Raw genomic sequence first — 24,974 nt, forward strand, 5'->3', positions numbered from 1 at the left:
CCTGGATAGAAGTGGGAGGACCTTGGACTTCCTGCAGGGCAGGGAATATGGACTGCTCTTCATTCTCGAGAGGGAGGGGGAATGGAGTGGGGGGAGGGGAGTGGGGGAGGGGCGGTGTGTGGGAGGAGGGGGAGGGAAATGGGAAACGGGGAAGAGGTGGAAATTTTTTTTTCTTTTCAACAACTAAAAATAAAATAAAATTAAATTGAAAAAAAAAAGAATGACTGACGCTGGAGTGGTTCCAGCACGCACCAACTACACAGCCAGTTCCAGCCAGTTCCAGCCTGTTCCAGCCTGGTCTAAATGAGACCTTGTCTCCAAAAAAGCAAAACATACAAACAAAAGAGAGTGGCACCCTTACTGCCAGAGATGTCAGGCTTGGGAAGGGACTTGGTTCAAAGGTACACAACTTGGGAGTGACTCATTTTCTATTCCTAAGGAATATACATTCTACTGCTTAGTTCATACATCAAGAAAAACAAATCCTGCAGCCACCAGACTTCATCATTTCTACCTTCTGGCAAACCTTTTCCCCATGTCTGGGACTGAATGAGGGCTACAAGCATATCACCTACCTTCCTTCATGACAGGGTCTTCTTAGCCCAGTCTAGCCTTTAGTTCACAAAGCTGACTTGGAATTCCTGATCCTCTGGCCCCCATCTCCTTCTGCTTCAAATTGTAAAATGTTTTGTTCTCAACCAAAGGAAGTTAAAGCCTGTCAAAATGGTCTCTCACACTTCTTTGAAAGTCACCTTTTAAATATGAGACACAGTTCAAGAGCTAAGAGGACAGGGTCACACAAGCACCAGGTGAGATCTTGTTTTCCACTTGTAGGACCCAGCCATGACAAGCTCAACAGAGGCCTGAGGCTCAGTAGTTGACCCAGCCATGACAAGCTCAACAGAGGCCTGAGGCTCAGTAGTTGACCCAGCCATGACAAGCTCAACAGAGGCCTGAGGCTCAGTAGTTTACCCTGAGGCAATACCTGCTTCCAAGAAAGACCGAAAAACTGAGACTACCTAGGCACCAACCAAGAACAGACCATCCAAAGGAAATTCCTAATGTTCAAATCGTTGTAGATAGGATCACCTGCCAGCACACACCAGGACACCGCTAGACAAATGTCAGCCAATCAGACTGAACCTGTCACCCCACACTCTGCTAATGTAACTTTTCAGGGGTTTGCCTTTAAATAGTGCCCTCTAGAAGGGCGGGGGACCTCCTCACTGCTGAGATGACGAGGTTCCTGCCAGCTTGTAATGCACACACAATAAACCTTGTTTTTGCATTTCAGTGAGACGGTCTCCCTGGTGGTGTTTTGGGGTCCTCACATACTGGGCATAACAAGCTAATCACACAAGGAAAAAAATGCCTCTTGATTCATCTTAGGTTCAAAGCTGAGGTCATTCAAACAAGGACACCTTCACAGAAGAAAATCATGTCAAAAATAATAGTTTTACATGACGTGAGAGTCTTCACAAGAAAATGAAGACCAGAAGGACAATTCGACCTGTGAATTTTTAGCCCACGTTGAATGTGGGTTGTCAAAGAGAAGTGTGACAGGACAGCTAGGTGTTAGCTGACTGTCACAGCTCCTGTTCAGCATGGCTCCCTGTTAGCATCCCCGTGAGCCTTCATTCAGAGAGGCTATTTCTCCACAGAGGGAGCCTACCTCTCACATGAGAGTCATACAAACCGCGGGGTGGGGGGGCAGCGGAATTGGGGTAATATGCTTCAACAACGTCCATCAGTGTGTGGGGTTGGGGGTAGTATACAAAGGAGGAGGAACCAGCCTATCAAAGCCAGAAGAGCCAGCTTTATTAGCCGCAGCTGAAATATCCAGGAAAGGAATGCTTCTGTCCTGAGCATGTACATACTAATTTTCTGGGGATTATCTGCACATCACAAAGATTTGCATGGCATTCATATTTGGTATTATAAGTAATCTACAAATGAGAAGGCACACAGAGGAAGACTGGCATGGTGAACACACCTGCGACCCTAGCACATGGACATCCGTCCAGAAGAGGATCACTATGAGCTTAAGACTAGCCCAGCCTGGACTACAGTGTGACCACAGTCCTCGAAATATATAATACATGCATGCATAAAATAAAATAAGCAAGCATGCAGCCAGCGGGTATGATATGTGTAGGCTAGATACAACCATTACCCACTTATTCAAGAGACTTGAGAATCTGCTGGTTTTGTATGTCCTATGAAGAGGTGGCAGGCTTTCCATGAATCTACCCCCTAAGCCCAAAGATAGAAAGGGCACCTACTTGATAAAGGTGATGACCTTGTGGGATTTGGGACTGTCCTTCATGTCAGAGATCATAAGTTGATGAGCATACCAAGTCTACATTTAAGTCCCCATGTGTTTTCATTTCCAGCTCTCTTATGCAGAAAGAAGCCAGGGCACTCTCAACATGAGAGGCTGAGCAGACATGTCCATAGCCCCACCCTCCTTTGGTCGGTACAACAGGAACTATTACTAAGTTCAACATTTCACACCACTGAAAGTGGCAGGCACAGAGCTCTACCACCAAAGAAATCAGTTTTAATCAGCTTATAAGGCAAGTTCTGTAGAAAAGGTGTTGTCTTGATTACTTTTCTATTGCCATGGAAACAGCATGACCAAGGAAACTTAAAAAATAAAGCATTTAACTGGGGGGGTCATGATTACAGAGGGAAAATCCATGAGCATCATGTTGGGGAGCATGGCACCAAACAGGCAGGCTTTGCACAGGAGCTGAGAGCTCATATCTGATCCGCAAGCAAGAGGCAAAGAGAGCTAACTGGGAATGGTATGGGCTTTTGAAGGTTCCATCCACAAGAGACACACCTTCTCCCACAAGGCCACACCCCCGATCCTTCCCAAACAGTTCCACCAACTGAGTCTGTGGATGCCATTCAAGCCATCACAGATATTTAGAAAAAACACCAAGACCATATAATAATACAATTAATGTGAATATCAAACATATCCACTGTTAAAAGTATACTTTTTTAATTATTTTAAGAATCTGAAATATAAAACTTTCACTAAAATACTTATTTAATTCTTAAGATTCAAACCACATAATATTCCATTGTAATATTACCAAAGGGTGTAAATTTACCACTTGAAATATCATCCGCATGATTCAGAGCAAATTACCTTTTATGCCACCAAAGGGTCCATAAGTCATATTGCAGGCTGTCCTCTGAAGATGGTGTTCATACATTAACTTTATCTGATACTGGTTCCCATGGTCTACATTACCCAATGTTCCTATGGAGAAAAAAATAAAGGGACAACTTTAAATCTGTTTATATTGTTTTATATTAATTTCTTCTCAGCCTCTCTATCAGCTTTAATTAAATTGTATTGAAATTTAAAATGGCAAAGTTGTAAAAGATAAGAACAATTAGCACACTGGTCACAGAGAAAGGCAGCACAGAAAAAACACTTAAATCTCAGCTAGATTACACCATTAGAGAAATAATACCATGGGGAGCATTTTATTATATCTTTCTATCAGACACACCTGAGTGAGGTATAATTATTTAAATGACAACAAGGACATTTAATTTCCATTCTAAAACAAATACAGCTCCATTCCTTCAGCTATAGGCGATATAGCAGGAGAGTCAACAAATAACAACTTTGAAACATCTCATTCTCTTGTCCACACTATCAATATACCCAACCCCTTCAAACATGGTATCCTAATTTTTGAAACTAGGGGCTGAACCCAGGTCCTTGTGCAGACTCGGCAAGGGCCCTCCCACTGAGTCAATATTGCCCTTATCTTCTAATGTAGTGGAGAAATCTTCCAAACTTCCATCAACGAGTGAGCTACAAGCCGCAGAGTCAAGATCTGGCAGAGTGTGAGGACTGAAAGCGGGGTTGGAAACTTGGACTTGGAAAGCAACTTTTCCATAAAGAAACGGCTCTCGAAATGCAAATGCTAAAGATGATGCTAAGGTAGTTTAAAGAAATAGCCAATCTGGTCATTCAGACCATCTAAGTCTTGTGGTCAGATAGAGCCATAAGCCCAGTACTCTGAGTGTCACAAACCATGGCAGCGGAGCTGCTGAAGGAGACCTTCTCTCAGAGAAAGGACATCCTAGGTGAGCAGTTACAAATGAATAGCTTCTGCTTTGGGACTTTGCTCTTTAGGGAGTTGGTTTCCATGCTCAGAAAAAAATGCCAACAAACCCAGAAACTGCATAAAAATATTTTTTTCTACATTTTAGACTAAAAATACCTTAATTATCCAAATAAATGAACTGAAGAGGTCCCCTCAAAATCACAGTATTAAAACCAAGGCCCCAGAGTCAGATATCATACACCCTAGTTCCTGGCTATCTTCCAATTTAGGACTTTCAGGGAACCCAGTCCTCCCCAGGAAAGGCCTACGGGTACCATGCTGCCGCCAGCAAGACACAACCTCAAGACCTGAAGTTGTGTGGAGAAGCTCTGAGTCCTAGTTAAGGTTTTTATTGCCATAATAAGACACCAGGACCACGAACAACCTGGGGAGTGAAGGGTGTATTTCAGCTCCAGTGCTGAGGACCCTGAGGCAGGAACTGAGCAGTCAAGGAGGAATACTGATTACTGGCTTCCTCCCCACTGATTGTTCAGCCGGCTTTATTAAAGGGCCCAGGACCAACAGCCCATGAGTGGCACGACCCAGAGTGATCTGGGCCCTCCCACATCAATCACCAATCAAGAAAATATATGTCAGGCTTGTCCAAAGCCAAATCTATTGAGGTCATTTTCTCAACTGAGATTACCTGTTTCCAAAAATGCCTCCAGCTGTGTTAAGCTAACATAGAACCAGCCCGCACAACTGACCTTTGTCAACTCAACACACAGACACATCGGTATTCAACTAGAGCCTTTTCTTTCTCAATTGTCCCAAGATAGCTTAATAATATTAATACCAAAATATAAAACATAAATAACTTTAAGAGTTCCATAAAAAGCTTAGTCTCTTTAAAATATCCAAAGTCTCTCAAAATTCAAGTTTCTCTAAAATAAATCCCAAAGTCTTTCAAAACTACCAAAGTTTCTTTAAAATTTCCAAGTTTTTCTAAAATATCCAAGGTCTCAACTGTGGGATCCCATAAAAATCAAAATAAGTTATATACTTTCTCACTCCAGGAGGGAAAAACCAAAATACAGTCATAATCAAATCGAAACCAAAGTCCAGCATTGTCAGCTTCCAGGACTCACGGTCTGCGTGGCTGCAAAGGGCTCCCGGCACTCTCTGAGTCCACAGCACACACAGCTTATAGGCTCAGGCCAGATTCCATGGCTGCTGTTTTCCTTGGTGGTTGTCCTGTGGTACCAGCATCTCCAAAATGCTGGAGTCTCTGCAACTGGGAGGCACTTTCCCCAATAACCATCCCAGGGAGCTTTTCAGACACTGAATCCACCATATAGTGCCAAGTCTTAACTTCTCTCCATGACCCCCTCCATCCCGGCACTCTGACGTTCACTAATGGCCTCTCCCAGCTGCTCGGCAGGGACTCCAGCCATGTCACACAGAGTCAAGCCGCACTGCTCTCCATGACCCCTTAATGTTCTCCAAAACCAGCACTACCTGGAAGACTCTTAGACATTACCAAGTTCAACTGCCAGCACGAGGTACAATCTTGGCCCCCTCTGGACCACAGCTTCTGTAGGCTGAGCATAAAGAAACACTCCCCCTGGAAAGCTCACCTCAGTGATGGAGGTCTGTTCTTAATCACAGCTGAGTCTTCATCCCAGCAGAGCAACTTCAATTGTCCCCAGAGAGCAGGGGCCTCACTTGAGTAGTTCTTAATAAAATACCAGTGGCCCCATACAGTTTTTAAAGGGCCTCTCAAACTTCCCTCTGAGACTTCACAAGCACTGGCCTCTGCCACATGCATCCCTCACGTTCCTGTCCTCCAAGCTCCCACAGAACAAACTGAGCTCTGAGGACTCAATGACCTTTCCAGCACAAGGTCCCACAGTCCTCCACCATGGCCTAACGTCAGTGCTCTCCAGCACAAGGTCCTACAGTCCTCCACCATGGCCTAACATCAGTGCTCTCCAGCATAAGGTCCTACAGTCCTCCACCATGGCCTAACATCAGTGCTCTCCAGCACAAGGTTCCACAGTCCTCCACCATGGCCTAACGTCAGTGCTCTCCAGCACAAGGTCCCACAGTCCTCCACCATGGCCTAACGTCAGTGCTCTCCAGCACAAGGTCCTACAGTCCTCCACTATGGCCTAACATCAGTGCTCTCCAGCATAAGGTCCTACAGTCCTCCACCATGGCCTAACATCAGTGCTCTCCAGCACAAGGTTCCACAGTCCTCCACCATGGCCTAACGTCAGTGCTCTCCAGCACAGGGTTCCACAGTCCTCCACCATGGCCTAACGTCAGTGCTCTCCAGCACAAGGTCCCACAGTCCTCCACCATGGCCTAACGTCAGTGCTCTCCAGCACAAGGTCCCACAGTCCTCCACCATGGCCTAATGTCAGTGCACTAGTGCTGTAGAGACACCATGGCCAAGGCAACTCTTACAAAAGAAAACGTTTAATTGGAGGCTTGCTAATAGTTTCACTAATTGAGAAAAGGCCTTCCAGCTGGTCCTCAGCTGGCTCCTCCTGCTCTGATGACTCTATGTGAAGTTGACACAAAATCATTGAGTACTGGTCTCTCTCCTGAGGCAAGAAGAGGACTCTTAACTCTCGCAATGCAGAAGGCTGGACAGAATCTGCATAGCAAAGTTTCTTTTAATTTTAAGTTGTTTTCATTTGTTGGGGGGGGGGATTATGTCAAACATGTGCCCACTGGAAGGTACATCTTTGTGCTGTGATCTGCCTAGCCACCGACTCGCTGTACTTTTCTGTCGGGACTAATGAGTCCTGGCCTTCAGCTGCTCTTCCCTCCTAGAACCTTCTAATTAAAGTTACTAGAAGCTGTGCCTAGCTTAGAGGATCAGAGGATGGGATTTTCATCTGTTGGCCATTGACTGCCGTGTATTTAAGCCTCCATGGTGCTAATAAAGAAGGGCTTTTGGTAGCAGTGTTAAAAGGTCTGCATGTCGGTCTGTCTCTGCGTCTGTCTGTATTCTCAATCTCCAGCCCCTTGCCCAAAGCTCGCAAACTGGGGTCTAGCGCATAGAGCGCAGACCAGGGCCGCGGAGCGCAGCACTTTTCCAAATAAACTTTCCCTATAACTTGTGCTTCAGAACTGGACCCTGAATGGTCTCAGGCCTACAGGAAATGAAGAGCCTACATCGCCAGTGACATGACCGTCTTTGGGGGCAGACCCATTGGCTACTCCCATGTGTACACCAGTGCACATGTTAAGGGACTTCTTTTTCACCAGGCACGATAATGCACACCTTTAATGCCAGCACTGGGAGGCAGAGGCAGGCAGATCTCTGAGTTCAAGGTCAGCCTGGTCTACAGAGTGAGGTCCAGGACGACCAGGGCCCAAAGGCAGGCACAAACTTAAGAATTCACATTAGGAAACAAGACTCAGAGTTCATTATTAAGCAAAGTAGGCCTAAACCTGCTCCAAAAGCCAGCAATTCCACATTTTGCCCTTTCACCATCAATCAGTTCAATCTCACGCAGAAGCTGGAAACATCCTTGGTTCTATCCAAAGACCTGTCCTGGCCAGAGGCCAGAAATACCAAAAATGTGGAGGGTACTGGCCCATGTTCTTTCTGGTGTCTTGTTTTTATCTTTTTCTCCTCTTACATAGCAAACTACATGAGCACAGCTAAGCTTCCTAGAAACTATTTGTGAGGACATCCGAAGCTCTAGTCCAAAACACCTGGATGGAGGACATGACCATCTCACAGGTGGGACAACTGGGCCAGCCTGCTCATCCTTCCAAGCCAGGAAAGCCTATACACCCTGAAGTGCCTGGTGTCCAGGACACTGCCTGCATTTCCCTTCTCTTAAGGCTTCTCCTACAGCACAGCTTCCTTCTAAAACTCACACCCGCTATCTGAAATTCACTCTTCAGTTCTTAAAGCCAAGGGACCCCGAATCCACAGTGGCTCTGGTGGCTGTTGACTGACCAGGATCCTAGACCCACTGAGCCCCCGACACACAGTTACTGCTCAGCTGAGGTGAGAAAGCCTCTATCACCCAAGGACACTACTGTGCCTACTGTCCCCCACTTTCTTCTCCCAGAGAATAAAATGACGTTAGAACTTACATTCAGACAGAACTCCAATACTCTGGATTTCTAAATCCAAGGGAACACCACTCAAAATACACGCAGCTGGCAGTGGTGGGCGCGCCTTTAATCTCAGTACTAGGGAGGCAGGTGCAAGAGAATCTCTGTGAATTCAAGGTCAACTTAGTACACATAGTGAGTTTCAAGGCAGCCAGGACCTCAATAAATAAATATTTTTAAAAGAAAAATGAGTTGTAAAGAAACAATACAACTTTTCTTTAGAGAATAAAGACAACTTATTTTCCTCAGATAACTCTTTTGGAATAAAGATAGCATTTAAGAATCTAATTTTTTGCACCTTTTTTCTTTTAGAAAAATATCAATAACATAAATATTAAAATTATTTGCATTCAAAAAACACATAAGGTTCTGCCCTTATATATACAGGCTTAATATACTAATTAAATATGAAAGTCTACATAATACATTCTCTATTTTAAAATATCTCCAAAAATTCTCCAAGGATACCAAAGGTAAAAGAAAGAATAGCTATTCTAATAAGTTTTCAATGCGATTTTAGAAAAGCAATGTAGAGATGCTTAAGTAACCTGGAGTCATTACACAATAAATAAATGTTCCCTAATTAGATTATATGAGCCCAGGAAAATAGAGGATGACATGTTTTTCCCTTCCAATGGCAATCATCAAAACTCTAGAAATTAATCAGATACCTATAAATGTTTGTTGTGACATGCATAATTTTTGGAAAAGAATATAATCACTGTAGGCTCAAGCATCTGTAGCTGGAAAGGCTCATGGCTCAATAGTTAAGAGCACAGCATTTGCTGCTCCTCCAGAGGACTTGAGTTAGGTTCCCAGAACCCACATGGGGCAGCTCACAACCACATATAACTCCAGCTCCAGGGGCTCTGATGCCTCCTCCTGGACTCCGAGGGTATCTTCACTCACACATGCACACACTCAAACACAGGTACACATATACACATTTTTTTAAGATTTATTATATTTTTAATTAAGTTCAAACAATCTCAGCTCAGAAACTGAGCCCATCAGAAAAGAATCTAAGCCAGATGTGGTGGCACACATATGTAATCACAGAGCCCAGGAAGCTTAGGCAGAAAAACACAAGTTCGAGACAACCCTGGGCTCCATTACTCAGAAGAGGGAAAGTGAGGGAAGGGAAACAGAAAGACTAGAGGGGCCTTGTGTTGCTCCTTGTTGCCCATACATTTAAAGATACAGCACCCAACATAGAGAAGTCTGCCCAGTAACCTTAACTCTGTGGGGCTGTTACACCCAAGAAAATGACTTCAAAGAATGAACTTCAAATCTGTTTCAGAAGCATAGTCTAATGAAACCATACCAAAGTCCTGGGTTCAACTCCAAACAAAATAAAATAAAAATCAAAGGAGATGGGGAAAGGGAAAGAGCGTGGGGAAGAGGACGTCAGAGCCGGCCCACTTTCACTGTTGCACCATCACTATACCTAAGCTAGAAGAGTCTGTGCTCCCTGTGACTGTGAGAGCCGGTGAAAGGTCTGCCTGGAACCTCAAGAAACGTCACCAAAAGAACAAAAACATTAATTCCCCAGGCTCACGAATTTCAGTCAAGCCACAAAAAGTACAAAATGTCGGCCTGTGAATACTACAAAAACTACAGAAACAAGAGGCAGGGAGTAAGGTGAGCATAGGAAAATGTGGTTTCGACAATTCCTGGTCTCCAGGGAATATAAAATTTTTTAACAAAGCACAAAAATAAAATAGCAACGACACTGCCACTCCCTTAGCAAATCGCAAGCTCAAAGGACATCAACTTCCCACAACTGTGCAAGCAAGTTTCTTCCCTGAGCTTCTGAATAGACAGCCATTCCTATCCATGCTCTATCCCAGCGCTATTTTATAAGCCGCTGTCTTGCCAGCCATAAATGGGCCAAGGAAGCCCCAGAGCCTAACTAACTTACAGTTTCTAAAACACCTTCTCCTGCTTTTAGAGCCCCCTCAGGGCCCAGGATGGGGGAAACTAACTAACTAGGGGCAAGTTCTCTTCCATGGCCTGTGAAAACTAGATAATAAAGATCTCATCCAGTTAAAACACTTATCAAAACCAAACAAAATCAAGCCAGGGACAATGTCACGTCTGCGGCCCCAGTGCTCGGAAGGAGGGAACAGCAGGCCCACTCACCTTCCGGGCCGACTGGAACACAGCATGAGTTACAAGCCAGCCTGAGCACAAGGACAATCCTGCCGCACAACTAGTCAGCACGGAGAGAATGTGACTATGCAGTGTTCAGCCTAAACGGGACGTTTGTATCGTATCCCTCCCTATAACCCGGGGCTCAGGAGACATCACCAGTGAGCGGCAGATACACTGTGAGAACCACAAGCTAGGTGGAGGATGCTACAAAATAGTCTTCTGAACCATGCCACTGTATACACAAACTTACAGCAGCTGAGGAAGCAGCACAGACCTGACAAGACCAAGTCAATCAGCACTCAAACACAGAAGCGGGAGTTCACAAGGTCCGGCTAGAGGCTGAGGAGCTATGGGCAGCTGATGTCCACTGGGAGTCAGTTCTGTTCAGAGATGTGGATATGATCTATAAATACTGTAACCATGTGGGAAATTACCAAAGAACATTTTTTTTAATTTTTCTATCTATTATATATTTTATTTTATATTAGGGGTGATTGCCTGCATGTATGCCTGTGACCACATGGAAGCCAGAAGACAGCATCAGACCCCCCAAGACGAGAGTTACAGTTACAAGCCATGTTGTGGGTGCTGGGAATAAAGCCCAGGTCCTCTAGAAAAGAAGTTGTGTTCTTAGCCCCTAAGCCATCTCTGCAGCCCCAAGAATGAATTATTTTAGATCCTGTCTCCAAAAAAGAAAAAACAAAAAGCAAAAAGAGAACTAAATCCATAAAACAGATTAGCCTACATCAACCTTTTTATTTCTGTATTCTGGAAACTAGATACATGCCCTTTCACTAGAAATAGCAACCTTTTCTTCAGAGAGGAAGCCTCTCTGTGTCACTCTCAAAGCCTTAGCTTCAGCATGGTGGGATTGTAGGTGAGCACCACCGTGGCCACCTAGCAGCGGTGGCATGCACTCTGCCAGCCCTCTGAACAGAGGGTGGTGTGGTAAGGAGGAAAACTGAAGCCCTGCCACAGGACAGGGGGCCACAGCTGTGCTCACAGCACCTGGACACACAAACAGGAGGATGTGTCAGCAAAGACCACCCTGGGCTACACAGTGAGTCTGGGCTAACCTGTGCTACTAATGCGTCCCTTTCTCAAAATCAATCAATTAATCAACATAGATGAGTAACTACTTCAAAGGCATCCACCAATTTCTAGTTTTTTTCTACCGTATACCAACCACACCTCTTGTTATGAAGGTTGCCTTTAAAGGTCAACAGATTTTTGCCCCTAAAAGAACCTTGTCTTCAGGTTCCCATTGTTCTCCAGAGACACCATGACCACAGTAACTCTTACAAAGGAAAACAATTAACTGAATGGCTTATTACAGTTCAGAGATTCAGTCCATTATCACCATGGTGGAACACGGCAACATGCAGGCACACATGGTACTAGAGAAGGAGCTGAGAGTCCTACATCTTGATCCAGAGGCAACAGGAAGTGATCTGAGACACTAGGAGTGGCTTTAGCACATGAGACCTCAAAGTCCGCCTCCACAGTGACACACTCCATCCAACAAGACCACACCTACTCTAACAAAGCCACACCTCCTAGCAGTGCCACTCCCTATGAGCTTATGGGGACCAATTACATTCAAACTACCACGATCCTCAATTTTAATAAAGGCCAAAATGCTGAAATTAAAGCACAACAGAATATGTATTAAACTTGTACCCACAGGACCACATCAGGGAAAAGAACCCAATTAACCTCAAATCAAGTGTCCTGAGGTCTGGCGGAATGAAGACAACAAGAAGCCAAGAAACTGGAACTAAAACGAGAAAACGCCTGAGGTTTACCAAGAAAAGGACATTTCAAACATTCTGGCTCAGCAGTCAGTGCGGCCACTGCAGAGCACAGCTTCAGTTTCAGGGTCCGGAGGAGCCCGAACCACTGCAGCTGGTCACAGGCTGTTCCAGACACAACTCCTGACAACATGGAGATTGTAAGAAACCTCTATAAAAATAAGAATACCAGGGCTCGTGGGTCAAGTAAATGAGCACGAAACAATCATGAGTGGTGGGGAAGGCTAACAGGGACGAGAAACTCCTCACGAACACTCATGAGTGGTGGGGAAGGCTAACAGGGACGAGAAACTCCTCACAAACACTCATGAGTGGTGGGGAAGGCTAACAGGGACGAGAAACTCCTCACGAACACTCTGTATTCGCTCCCAAATCATCTCCACTCTGTTCTCCAGAACAGTCTGTGACAAACTCCATATGAGAAGGAAATTCTCTTACCTGAAACAGAGTAGACGCAGAGCTTTCTAGCATGCAGCACGGCCAAATGGAGCATTTCAGTGCCTCTGCAAAACGGGAAAGTTTCAAAAGCTAGTAAGTCTTAGTTTCAGATATAACCTAAAAGTTACAAATTATTTTCAAACAGACCTCGTAACTGCAGCTATAAGTTAATAAAGCAATTCCTGCTCACAATTCTAACTGAAAAAATAATCATATCAGCAGGTTCCTGCCTCTAATTCAAGCTACACAGAAAGCTGAGTCAAGGGAGCTGAAGTTCCAAGCCAGCCAGGTCTACAGAGGGGAACAGAGAAAAAGAAGAGGAGAGGGCCAGGCATGGTGGACACAGCTTTAAATACAGCCCTGACGGCAGAGGCAGGCAGACCTGAGTTCCAGGCCAACCTGGTCTACAGAGCGAGTTCAAGGTCTGCAGTAGCAAGACCCTGGCTCAAAAACAAAGAGTGAAAAGGAAAGGGGATGCTACAGAGAAGGATACTGAGAAGGGGAGAAGGGGGAGGGGTGCCAAAGAGAAGGGTACTGAGAGGGGGGAGGGGTGCCAAAGAGAAGGGTACTGAAAGGGGGAGGAGGGGATGCTCCAGAGAAGGGTACTGAGAGGGGGGAGGGGTGCCAAAGAGAAGGGTACTGAGAGGAGGGGAAGGAGGCAGATGTGGAAAAGATATTTCCTGAGCCTGGGCCTAAATAATCAGGCCTGAGACTGTTTGTGAGTCTGCTCCCACTGCAAGGAGCTCCTGCTTTCTGACCAACTCACTTAAGACTTGTGGCAAGCCCCTTAATCTCCCTGAGCCCATTTCTCCCTCTGGAAAATAGGAGGTTTCCATTCAATTGAATGCAGGTATGTGGAAGTGCGTGATAGCGTGAAGAAGCATCAATGCTGTCGATATTAACGATGGCACAGATCCCAATTCTCATTAGAAGTGTTGAAAACTTTCATCTTTGACTAAATCTCAAATGGAAATAAAATACCACCATCTACAGTGTCCTTCCGGCCATGTCAAGTGGCTCCAGAGGCAGACACAGGGCACAGGGTGGAAAACCTTAATTCACGGGCTTCAGGGGACCAGACAGATGGACACTAATGAGGAAAGGCCGTGGAAGGTTATAATTAACTGAAGACTACAGCCAGGCTGAAGGAGGTGGCTACTATTTGGTTCTGGGCTTCTGGCCAGCTCTCCACAGTTTTTCAAGAAAGGCCAGAAAGCAGGGGTTTTATGTGAAACCTTCTGGTTCTTAAATATTAGCAGCTTTTTCAGATTTAAAGCACCACAGGCCAACACGCACACGCAGGCCTCCAGCACGACATCTGTTAGAGTCAATGGAAACAGCAAAGAGTAAAAGTAAATCTGAGGACTTGATGCAGACTCTGGCGCTTCTCCACGTGACCGCTCCTCAGCCTGGTGCCCCCTTACCAGGGAGATCTGCAGGAGCTAACCCACGCACAGCACTGCAGACAGCCCATACATCAGCATCCATTGCCCTCCTGCCACACAGATGTGGCTTACACTACGCAACTACCACAGAATCAATAGTGCTTCCAGACCGTTATGGAGCTGGGTATTCAAAACAATACATTTCCCATGTTCCAAAGGAGAACAAGGCGACATGGAAAGACAGCACTGTATAGAGTCAGACACAACAGGTCTGCTCTGTGACTAAACTCTAAAATTTCTTTATCTATAAATGCCAATCATTGTGTCAGGTAAGATTATTGAGACAGGGCCAAAGAAGAGGTTTAGAGCCTGTAACTCGAATTCTGGTGCCCTTTTCTGTACTCTATGGTATATATACATACATTCAGGCACACACATACACATAAAATAAAAAATAAATTAGCCTCTAAAAAAGATGACAAAAGTGGAGAAGAGAATCACTTGTTGTCACCCTCCTTCCTTCCCAACAAGGGGTGACAAAAGTGAGAGGTGAACATGGGCCCACCACATAGATCAGTGTTGATCAGAGCCCATGCCACGGGCTGGGCAAACACTGAGCCATCTCCATCACTGCTGGGGAAAGCAGCAGCAGAGCGGAGAAAGCCGTGCTGTCTGAGCCAAGCTGGCCCGGAGCAGAGCATCAGGAGGCCACTGCACTGAGGGCAGGAATTCTAGGATGAGAAGGGCGGTCTCCTTTAAGGGATAATTATTCCTCCCACCTCTCCAGCATAGCGTAAGGCGGACCCGCCTTCTGATGAGTGGTCCCTCAGTCAGGTGACCGAAGGCCCAACTGGAGACAACTACAGGTCTAAAGCCGGAAGTCGACTCTGCTATTTACTGTAACATACTGTGCTCTGGGGAGGACGCCCTAAGATCACGGAGGAGAGGGGATGAAATTGTAATAGAATAAGCCATTTCTACCATGAAAACCTAGAGATCTGGCTTCAAAGCTGTTCACCTGAAGGGACTGATGTCAGAACTGGAGTCTCAGTTCCACCCGTGAATTCAGCCTTCCAGGCAGGTGTGCTCACTTAGGAACTAATGAGCTCCCTCTGACATTCCTGGCCAGAGAACCCAGGGAATTTTCAACATTCAGCTAAAGACACAAACTGTCTCATTTCTATCTCTTGTCCTCATCGTTTCTCCTACAAAGACAGAACTTCTGGGTTGTACACATGAACTCTCACCAGCTGCAGTTACCTGCACAAGGATAAACCACTCAAACACCACGATGAACAGGGGGAGGGGTTCACAAGTCCCCACCCATAGCTGAGGAGCTGTGTGGAGCTGATGACTGCTGGAGAAGGATACCGTTCCCTTTGAGGTGTGGCTGCCAGTAAGCTGCTCTTGCTATAGAAGATGAACCCATACCCAGACACATACCAGCAGCTCTAACTAGCCTCAGTATTAATAGGGTTTCCAAAGAAAAAGAAAGGGACAGAGGGAGGGAGGGAGGGAGGGAGGGAGGGAGGGAGGGAGGGAGGGAGGGAGGGAGGGAGGGAGGGAGGGAGGGAGGGAAGGAAAAGAAAGAGGAAGAATATGAAGCTGGGAATATTCAGAGGGAGTTAAAGGGTGGCAGGAAGATGAACATTATCTAAATGCATTGTATACATGAATGAAATTCTCAAATATCATATTAAGAATTATTTTAAGTCAGGCAGTGATGGTGCACACCTTTAATCCCAGTACTCAGGAGACTGAAGCAGGCAAATCTCTGTGAGTTCGAGGCCAGCCTGGTCTACAGAGTGAGTTCCAGGGCAGGCTCCAAAGCTACAGAGAAACCCTATCTTGAAAAAAACAACAAAAAATACAATTTAAACTATAATATTGTAGAATATTATTGTAAGGTATGTTACATTTGTTTATGCTCTGGAACATTTGTTTAATGATGTAAAGATATGTTGCTTTTGTTTGTGTTGCATTTGTTTAAGTCTCTGAAGCTGTGATCCTTTGCCTGTCTAAAACACTTGATGGTCTAATAAAGAGCTGAACGGCCAATAACGAGGCAGGAGAAAGGATAGGCGGGGCTGGCAGGAAGAGAGAATAAATAGGAGGAGCAAGAGACGGGGAGGAGGACAACAGGGGCCAGCCCCCCAGTCAGCCACAGAGTAAGAGTGAAAGTAAGAGTTACAAAGCTAGATGGGATAACTTAAAATAAGAAAGGCTGACTAAGAAAGAGCCAAGGTAAGGTTGGGCATTTATAAGAAATAGTAAGCCTCCATGTTTGTAGTTTATTTGGGAACTAGATGACAGCCCCCCCCCCCAAAAAGTCAAAAGAGCAAAAAGAAAAAAACAACAAAATTTTGAGTTCCAACATGGAGCTAGAGTAAGAGACTACACCACCACTATAAAGTTATGGCACACACCTATAAACCCAGCACTGGGAAGCTGGGCCAAAGCAGCACTGGTCTATCTCAATTTCATTTTTATGATAAATAAAAATAATACGGAATGGTAAAAATGCATCAAAGATGCAAAATTCCTTTGAGTGCCCACCTTTGTAAATATAGCATGTCTGTGATATACTAGGTTCACAACGACCCTTAGCCACCACCTGCATTTATACAGAACTGAAATTTACCAACCACCTACATGACAACATCTCCCTGATTCAACCTGTCACCACCTATAAAATGCTTGTTTCTGTTGTTGTTGGGTTTTCATTTTTCTTTCTTTTTGGGGGATAGGGTGGGTTAAGCAGGGGACCATATAGTCCAGACTGGCCTCAAACTCCCTACATAGCTGAGAATGACCTTGAACTTCTGATTCTCTTGCCTCTGCCTCCCAAGTGCCTGGTGTTTTGGCATATGTAATCACACCCTGCAGGCCATAAAAATCTTACTTCACTCACACTGGGCTAATGTATTCATGATACATGTCTTCAACAAAATGAAGCAAACCACTAGAAGACAGTACATACTTGTGATGGCTAGTTTTATGTCAGCTTGACACAGCTAGAGTCATTGGAGAGAAGGGAGCCTAAATTGAGAAAATGCCTCCAAAAGAGGTTGGTAAATTACAGCCTGTCTGGCTGTAGACAGGCCTGTAGAGCAGTGGGGGGAGGGTTCAGCCCATTGTGAGCGGTGCCATCCCTGGGCTGGAGATCCTGGGTTCTAGAAGAAAGCAAGCTCAGCAAGCCTTGAGTGTAAACCAGGCCTCTGCATCAGCACCTGCTCCAGGTTCCTGCCTTCTCTGAGTTCCTGTCCTGACTTCCTTGGATGATGAACAGTGATGTGGAAGTGTACGCCTAAAAACCCTTTCCTAGCCAGGAGGTGGTGGTGCACTCCTTTAGTCCCAGCACTCGGGAGGCAGAGGCAGACAGATCTTTGTGAGTTCGAGGCCAGCCTGGTCTACAAAAGCTAGTTCCAGGACAGGCTCCAAAGCTACAGAGAAACCCTGTTTCTTTCCTACCTAACTTGTTTTGGTCACTGTTTCATTACAGCAAGAATGACCCTGTCTAGGACATTACTTTAGAGGGCTGTTTGGTTTTCAAGCAGAGGTCAGAATTCTGAATAAGGGTAGCAATAACAATGAGCAAATGGAGTGAACCACGATCCTGACAGCATAGTGGACTAATGAGATTTAGGAAGGACAAGGGGATCACAAAGAAAAGACAAGCCCACTCTTCCCTGTATGATAACTTCCACAATACTTTTATCTGTTTTGTTTTCAGACACGGTCTCTTGTAGCCTAGACTAGCCTCGAACTCCTGTCTTCCTGCTCTGCCTCCTAAGTAGCGGGATCACAGGCATAGCAGACTGGTGTGTAGGTGTTTTGTCTGTGTGTATATCTACACACTACATGCATGCAGTCCCCACAGAAGCCAGAAGGGAGCACTGGAATCCCTGAAACCAGAGCTGCAGACAGTTATGAACTGCCTTGTGGGTGCTGGGAATCAAACCAGGATTCTCTGGAAGAGCGACCAGTGTTTTTAACCACTGAGCCAGCTCTCCAGTCCCTGGATTTATTTAAGTTAAAATATAATAACGTTATTTCTTTGCCACCTCCCAAACCCTCCTGTGTTTTCCCTTATGGCCTTTTTTTCTTTGGTATTATGGTGAGGATGGGAATATGCACAAACTGAATTAACCACGTAGGGGGCTAGCATGAGGTGCTTGATTCTCCTTCCTTGGGCAGTCATTACCTTCCTACAGTTCTCTGACTAGAGGTGGGACTCCGAGATTTTCTCCATTCCACGTTAGCAAGTCTATCAATATTGTCATTGTTCACGTTGGGCCACAGAGGTCACTGTGCTCACAGATATGTACTAGAGGAACCAGGAATGCTAAACACACAGGGGAAGAGATGTGTAACCTGTTCACAGCCCCGAAGGCTTGGAATGGAGGTGGGTAAGAGCCTGGTGACCTCCATGCTATCTGTAAGACTGAGGCCACACTTGGCTCCTCCCAAGACCCTTATCTTGAGCATTGTTTCCCAATCAATAAAGCCCATTGTCTTACCTAGGGTTTCTATTGTTGTGAAGAAGCCACGTGAGCACTGTTGTTTTTCCACAGGCTTAACTACACCTGAACATAGTAATATTTTAACTACTGTCTGTGACCTGCGCTGCCCCACTCCCCTAGAAACAACACCCTGCTGCTCAGGCTGCAGCCCGGTGGGACTGGCTCTGCCGCTGCTGTAAAAGATAGGTTTTAACTAAGTTTCTATCATTCTATTTACCAATAAAGACTCGGGAGTCAGATGTTGGGGTGAAAACCTGTTAGCTCAGAGAAACCTGTTAGCAATACCTTCTTTTTTGGCCGAAGACCCAGCAAGAGAACATCTCTCCAGCTGTCCCAACCAAAAAGACCACAAAACTTCAAGTTCCTCCCTACTCTTTCCTGTGTTAACAAGATAAACATTGTGTCAGGCAAAAATATTACCTTTGTGCCACTCAAATGGCATTAATCTGATGGGCAGGTAAAGAATATTAAAATGTAGCACAGTTGTCTTAGCTGGGTTTCTATTGCTGTGAAGAGACTCCCTGGCAACAGCAACTATTATAAAGGAAAAGAAAGAGAGGGAGAGATACATATAGAAATGAAGAGAGTGAGAAGAAGGGACTGGGGGAGGGAGAGAACGAGGGAGGGAGGGAGGAAGGGAGGGAGGGAGGGAGGGAGAAGAAAGTACTTTGAAACATTCCTTATATGGACAAAACACACTTCATGAATTGAGCTGACTTCTTTCACTACAGTATCTTTCCACTTTGAATAGGTAATGCATTTTAAATTTCAAAACTATGAAGTAATAGTTATTAGCATCTTTGAGTACTTATTAAACAGTTATTTACCTGAGGTGTTCTTTAATAAGTAATATTTGGCTTTGTCTGTAGGCTCATCCTGAGCTGCATGTGTCTAATATCTCAAGTCCATTACTATAGAACTATCCTCAGTATTGACGTGAGCTTGCTGGGCAATCATGAGACCCACTAATCAGTTCCCAGCACCCGTACAACAATCCTTTACAGAACTGTAACCAGCTCCAATGGGGCCAGAAACAGGAGGACTTCTGGGGTTCTGGGCTAGCCTACCCATGAAACTGCAAGCCCCACTATCTCAAAGAAAAATGCAGACTGTACATCTACATACATACACTCACACAGACACACAAATCACTAAATTAGTTCAAAATAAAGATACATGTTTCTACATAAAAAGTGTTCAGAACATAAAGTTTGGCTTCATGACATGTATCTATAACATACATAATGCACAAAATATTATTTTAAATCCGTAAAAGTGTCATTATAAGGAACAGAAACTCCCACACTCAGTGGGCTCTACTCACGAGACAAACTTCCCGACTTCCACCTGCAGCACGGGGTCCCGCAGATGCACTTCTAGGAGTAAGTCATCAGCCTGAGGCCCATCTCCAGCTTTTACGGAATGGGGACTAAAGATTCTCAGGTAGCCTGTGAAGCTGCCCACGATGATTTTATCTGTAGACAGATTTTCATAGACAGAGTGACAGACAGGCATTAGCAAGTACCCTTGGGAATCAACTTTCTGGGGATTAAAGAAGTCAAATTATCAAAAGATTCGAACCTCGCTTCAAGCACAAAGTCCTCCAACAGGTGATGTGAGAACTAAACTGAACAGCACAAACCTCCTCAGAGACAGCTCTACATCACTAAACGGCACGGAGACCAGGAAAATCAAGTGTGCGTGCTTGCTTGCTTGCTTTTTCTTTCTTTCTTTCTTTCTTTCTTTCTTTCTTTCTTTCTTTCTTTCTTTCTTTCTTTCAAGACAGGGTTTCTCTGTAGCTTTGGAGCCTGTCCTGGAACTAGCTCTTGTAGACCAGGCTGGCCTCAAACTTACAGAGATCCGCCTGCCTCTGTCTCACAAATGCTGGGATTAAAGGCGTGTGCCACCACTGCCCGGCTCTAGTGTGTTTTCAAAGTATCAATTGGTATCCATCATAATCCAGCCCAATGAAAGTAAGTCATGTCTTGAAAGACTGATGAAGATTACCAATTGGTTTCATCATGGAATGTTAATTCTATCACTGACTGCGACTGTTGAAAACACTCACTAGAGTACCCCCAATAACAGCGAACGGTCTTGGGCATGATACGGTGAAGGAAAGGAAATGTACTGGAATTTAAATGGTGTCTCCCAAAAAGATATGTTCAAATCCTTGCTCCAGGTACCTATGTATGTGATCTAGTTTGAAAACACTCTTTGCAAATATAGCCAAGCTAAAACAAGGATACACCTGTCCTTTAGGGAAAAGGCATAGAGGAATCCCAATGCCAAATAGTGATGCAAAGCAGCCAGGTGAGCCAGCACAGGCATGTAATCCTAGCACTTAGCAAGCTGCCTTTGTCACCTTTCTACCGCCTGTGACACAGGCAACCTATTAATGAAAATGTTGATTTGGGGTTTACGAGAGCAGAGCCATGACAGGGTACACAGCAGCAGGCATGGCAGCAGGCACACATGGCACTGGAGTAACAGTTAAAAGCTTCTCACATCCTCTCCCAAAAGTAGGAGGCAAAGAGAGAGTGTGAACTGGGAATGGCATGGGCTTTTGGAAGCTCAAAGCCTACCCCAGTGACACACCTCCTCCCACAGGACCACTTTGTAATCATGACCAAACAGCTCTACCAGCTGGGGACCGAGCCTCTGGGGCCACTCTCACTCAAAGCACGACAGAAGCTGAGGGAAGACAGAATAAGCTGGGGGCTGGGAAATGTCCATCTGACAATGCTGCCAGAAATTGGAATGGAATGATACATCTACAAACCAAAGAGTATCTTTAATTACTGGAACTTAGGAGAAACAAATAAGGGTCCTGGAGGCTTCAGAAAAACTGGAAGAAGGAGCTAAAGAGATGGCCCAGCAGTTAAGAACACTACTCCTGCATAAGGACCTGAGTTCAGTTCTCGGCACCCACGTGCTGACTCACAACCGCCTGCAAATCCAGTTCTAGAGTATCCAATGCCCTCTTGTGGCCATCACTGGATATTGCAACATATGGTACACATAACTTACACCAGCAAATACATACACAGCACACATAAATAAATCTTTAAAATCAATACTAGAGGAGGCAAAGAAATGCTAGAAACCAGAGAAATAGCATGGCCAGCAACACCTTGACTTCCAAAGCTTAGCATCTACAACTGGGACAGAATACACTGCTGACATTTTAAGCCACTAAAGTGATACTTTGTTATCATGATGCTCAGAAACAAATCTTCATCTACCTGTCCTTTACTCGGAGTTTACTGTACCAGGCCATGGACTAAACAGTTCACACAGACTATCTAACTCCTCAGCAGGAAAGGTACTCCCATAGGGGCTTCAGTCCTAAAGAAACATAAAGCCATCAAGGACCCAGAGGACCGAATGGCAGCATTCTGGAACTGTGTAAGATCAGTGGCACCATGATGGGTTCTGTCCTGGCCAAGTCTCCGTCAGACAAGCTCTGCTTTGCAGCTGGAAGAGTGTTAGTATTCTCAATCTTTTTACTAAATTTACCATGATGTCCTACTTTTTGTAGCAAAAAATAAAAGTTAATTGATGTAGAAATTAACACAGGGATTAAAATGTACGCATGAATATCCCTGCAAGGAGGATATTTGGATTCTTGTGTTCTGGTGGCGCACCAAGCAGTCAGACTCCTGTCCATGCTCTAGGTGGGGTTAGAGAGCACTCTAAGAAATAGAACAGATAAATATTCACGTCAAGTCATCTGAGACACTGTGCTCTGCCCTAGATTGCTTTCAGGTAATGTAATAAAACACCGACCAAAACCATGGACAGGAGGAAAGGGCTTATTTGGCTTATGGGTTAGACTATTATTGGGGTAAGGCAGGGCTGGAACCTGAAACCAAGAACCAGAAGCAGAGACCATGGAGGAACACTCTCCTCATGGCTTCTCAGCTTGCTTTCTTCTACAGCCCAGGACCACCAGCCCAGGGATAGTACCACCCACAATTCATCATTAGTCAGGAAAATGCCCCCCAGACTTGCCCCCAGGCCACTCTGATAGGGAGGCTCCTGAACGGAGATTCTCTAACTAGAGGTGACTAAGAAACTAACCAGCTCGTGCACATTGCTCACAGCATTGGGGTGGACAGGACATCTGTGCCTCCAGCCACCCAGACAGAAGGGAGACATGCCAACACATTTACTCGTCTTTTTCTACAGATACTCCATAGTTCACTACTATACATTTAAAAATCAAAATTCTCATCTTGGGGTAAAGAATAAGACTCAGGGTCTCTGAGACTCTGCAGAAAGGATTTCTTAGCATTTAAATCGGTGGAACCTACCACTGAGAATCTAATTCAAAGATAACCTCTTCTGCATTTAAATCACAGTGACACATAAGTTGACAAATCTTGGCTCTATCGGGTGAAAGTAATTGCACTAACCAGAAAGAATGGGGTTGCTCCCATAATGAAGTCACTAGAAGAGTCTGAAACGCTTGCCCCTTACTGAGTTCTCCTTGCATGCTGAAATACCTTAGCCCCCATTGGACCTCACTAAATAACCAAGATTTGAATTCAATACAGCCCTTCGAAAATCAGAGGTGGGGGCTGGAAAGCTGGTCAGTGGTTAAGAGAACTCGTCACTCTTCTGCAAGACCTGGATTCTATTGGCAGCACCCACACAGCAGCTCACATTCTCTGTGACTCCAGTTCCAGGGAGCTGAAGTTACACATGAATGGTACACAGACATACATGAAAGCAAAAAGAACCATACACATAAAATAGTAATAATTTTAATAATAATAATTTTTTAAAAATCAGAGGCAATGAGAACGGCCAAGTCCACAAAGGTAAAAGCCTAAGAAGAATGAAAACACCTGGGTATTATAATAACCAGACAGACAATTAAAGTTTTACCCACAGATTTCAAGCTATGATAAATTTATTCATAATTCATTCATTCATTCATTCCAATGTGATTTCCTGGGAATCATTAAACAAAACGTCATTAAGACTTCTTCTGTTTTCCTTTTTCTTTCCCAAGTAATAGTTTTAAGAGAGCACTAAACTCTGTTTATCACATTTGCTTTCTTCTACAGCCTTTCCCCCCCCCCCCATTTATAAGTATAACACTCCAGGTCCCTGAAAAAGAGCCACCTCAGCTGCTATAAGTCATGGCTTCTTGCCCATTGTCACACATAAGTCAAACTAGAGTCACATGAACAATGATAGTCTAGCTATGATCATTGCTGTTACAACCCATATGCCTAATATGAACTTTTTAAAAATATGTATGGATGTTTTGTCTTCATGTATGTTTGTGTACCACATGTGTGCCTGGTGCCTACAGAGGCCAAAAAACAGCCTCAAGTTTCCTGGAACTGGAGTTACAGACAGTTGTGAGCTATCGTGTAGGTGCTGGGAATTGAATCCTGTCCTCTGGAAAAGCACTGTGTGCTACTAACTGCTGAGCCATCTCTCCAGTCCCTAATATAAATTGTCCTCGGATTTTTCTCTAAGAGACTGTGGTGGTTCGAATGAGAATGCCTCCCTTAGGTTCATAGATTTTAATGCTTGAAAGTGGCACTATTTGAATGAATTAGGAGGTGTGGCCTTGTTGGAGGATGTGTGTCACTGGAGGTGGACTTTGAGGTTTCGGAAGCTCAAGGCAGTCACTCTCTCTTCCTGCTGTCTGCTGATCCAGATGTAGAACTTTCAGATAATTCTCCAGCACCATGTCTGCCTAGATGCCACCATCCTTCCCGCATCTGAAAATGGACTAAACCTCTGAAACTGTAAGCAAGCCCCAATTAAATGCTTTCTTTCATAAGAGTTGCCATGGTCTTGGTGTTTCTTCACAGCAATAGAACACTGACTAAGACTAATGCTTACTTAAACAGACACACTTGGAAAAAGTAAATACTTATGCTCTGCAAGTATCCTGAGTGCTGGGTTTGAGTTATATTAATTCTAGAGGGCCAGAAAGACAATATACAGAGGATGAAACTGGTAGACCAGATGTCCCAAGAAGACTGGTAGAGATGGCAGGACCAGGACTGGGGATGAGTGGGCTCATTAGACTTAAACAGGCATAAGAACTTTCCTTTCTTATCTTCTTGTCTTTGTCACAAGGGAAAAACTCTCTATGCTCTGCATTGTCCTCATCTTTCTTACTTCAGCTTTTTATAGCAAGTTTTTTTTTTCAGGAGCCATAGTCTCTCCACCTCCCACTCTCTGTCACTCACTCACTGCATATCTAGAAGAGAATTCTCATTCACCCTCATCTAGAACACTAGTTAGCAGTGGGAGAGAAGTGGTGTTCTTGCAGAGGACCCCAGCTGGGTTCTCAGCATCCACATCAAGTGGCTCACAACTTACTACCTGAAAATCCCACTAAGAGAGATCTGACATTTGCACACTGCAGGCTCCCACACTCGTGTGCACATGACCCACTCACAGACTCAGGCA

The 24,974-nt window shown here is 44.8% G+C and overlaps 1 protein-coding gene across 5 annotated transcripts in view; it reads right to left on the reverse strand.

The window, feature by feature from the left end:
* Positions 1–24,974, reverse strand: part of Bbs9 (Bardet-Biedl syndrome 9) — a 402,621-nt gene that overhangs the window by 357,504 nt on the left and 20,143 nt on the right. For all 5 annotated transcript variants that reach the window (XM_050124914.1, XM_050124916.1, XM_050124915.1 and 2 more), the window contains 3 exons: positions 19,855–20,005; positions 12,623–12,687; positions 3,161–3,274 (listed from right to left, as the gene is read on the reverse strand). In XM_050124914.1, coding sequence (XP_049980871.1) covers positions 3,161–3,274; positions 12,623–12,687; positions 19,855–20,005 — 330 coding nt within the window. The remainder of the gene's footprint in view (positions 1–3,160; positions 3,275–12,622; positions 12,688–19,854; positions 20,006–24,974) is intronic.

Source organism: Alexandromys fortis, unplaced genomic scaffold (genome assembly GCF_014885135.2).
Source record: "Alexandromys fortis isolate MF-2015 unplaced genomic scaffold, M_Fortis_MF-2015_v1.1 scaffold_204, whole genome shotgun sequence".
In the NCBI taxonomy this organism is placed as follows: Eukaryota; Metazoa; Chordata; class Mammalia; order Rodentia; family Cricetidae; genus Alexandromys; species Alexandromys fortis.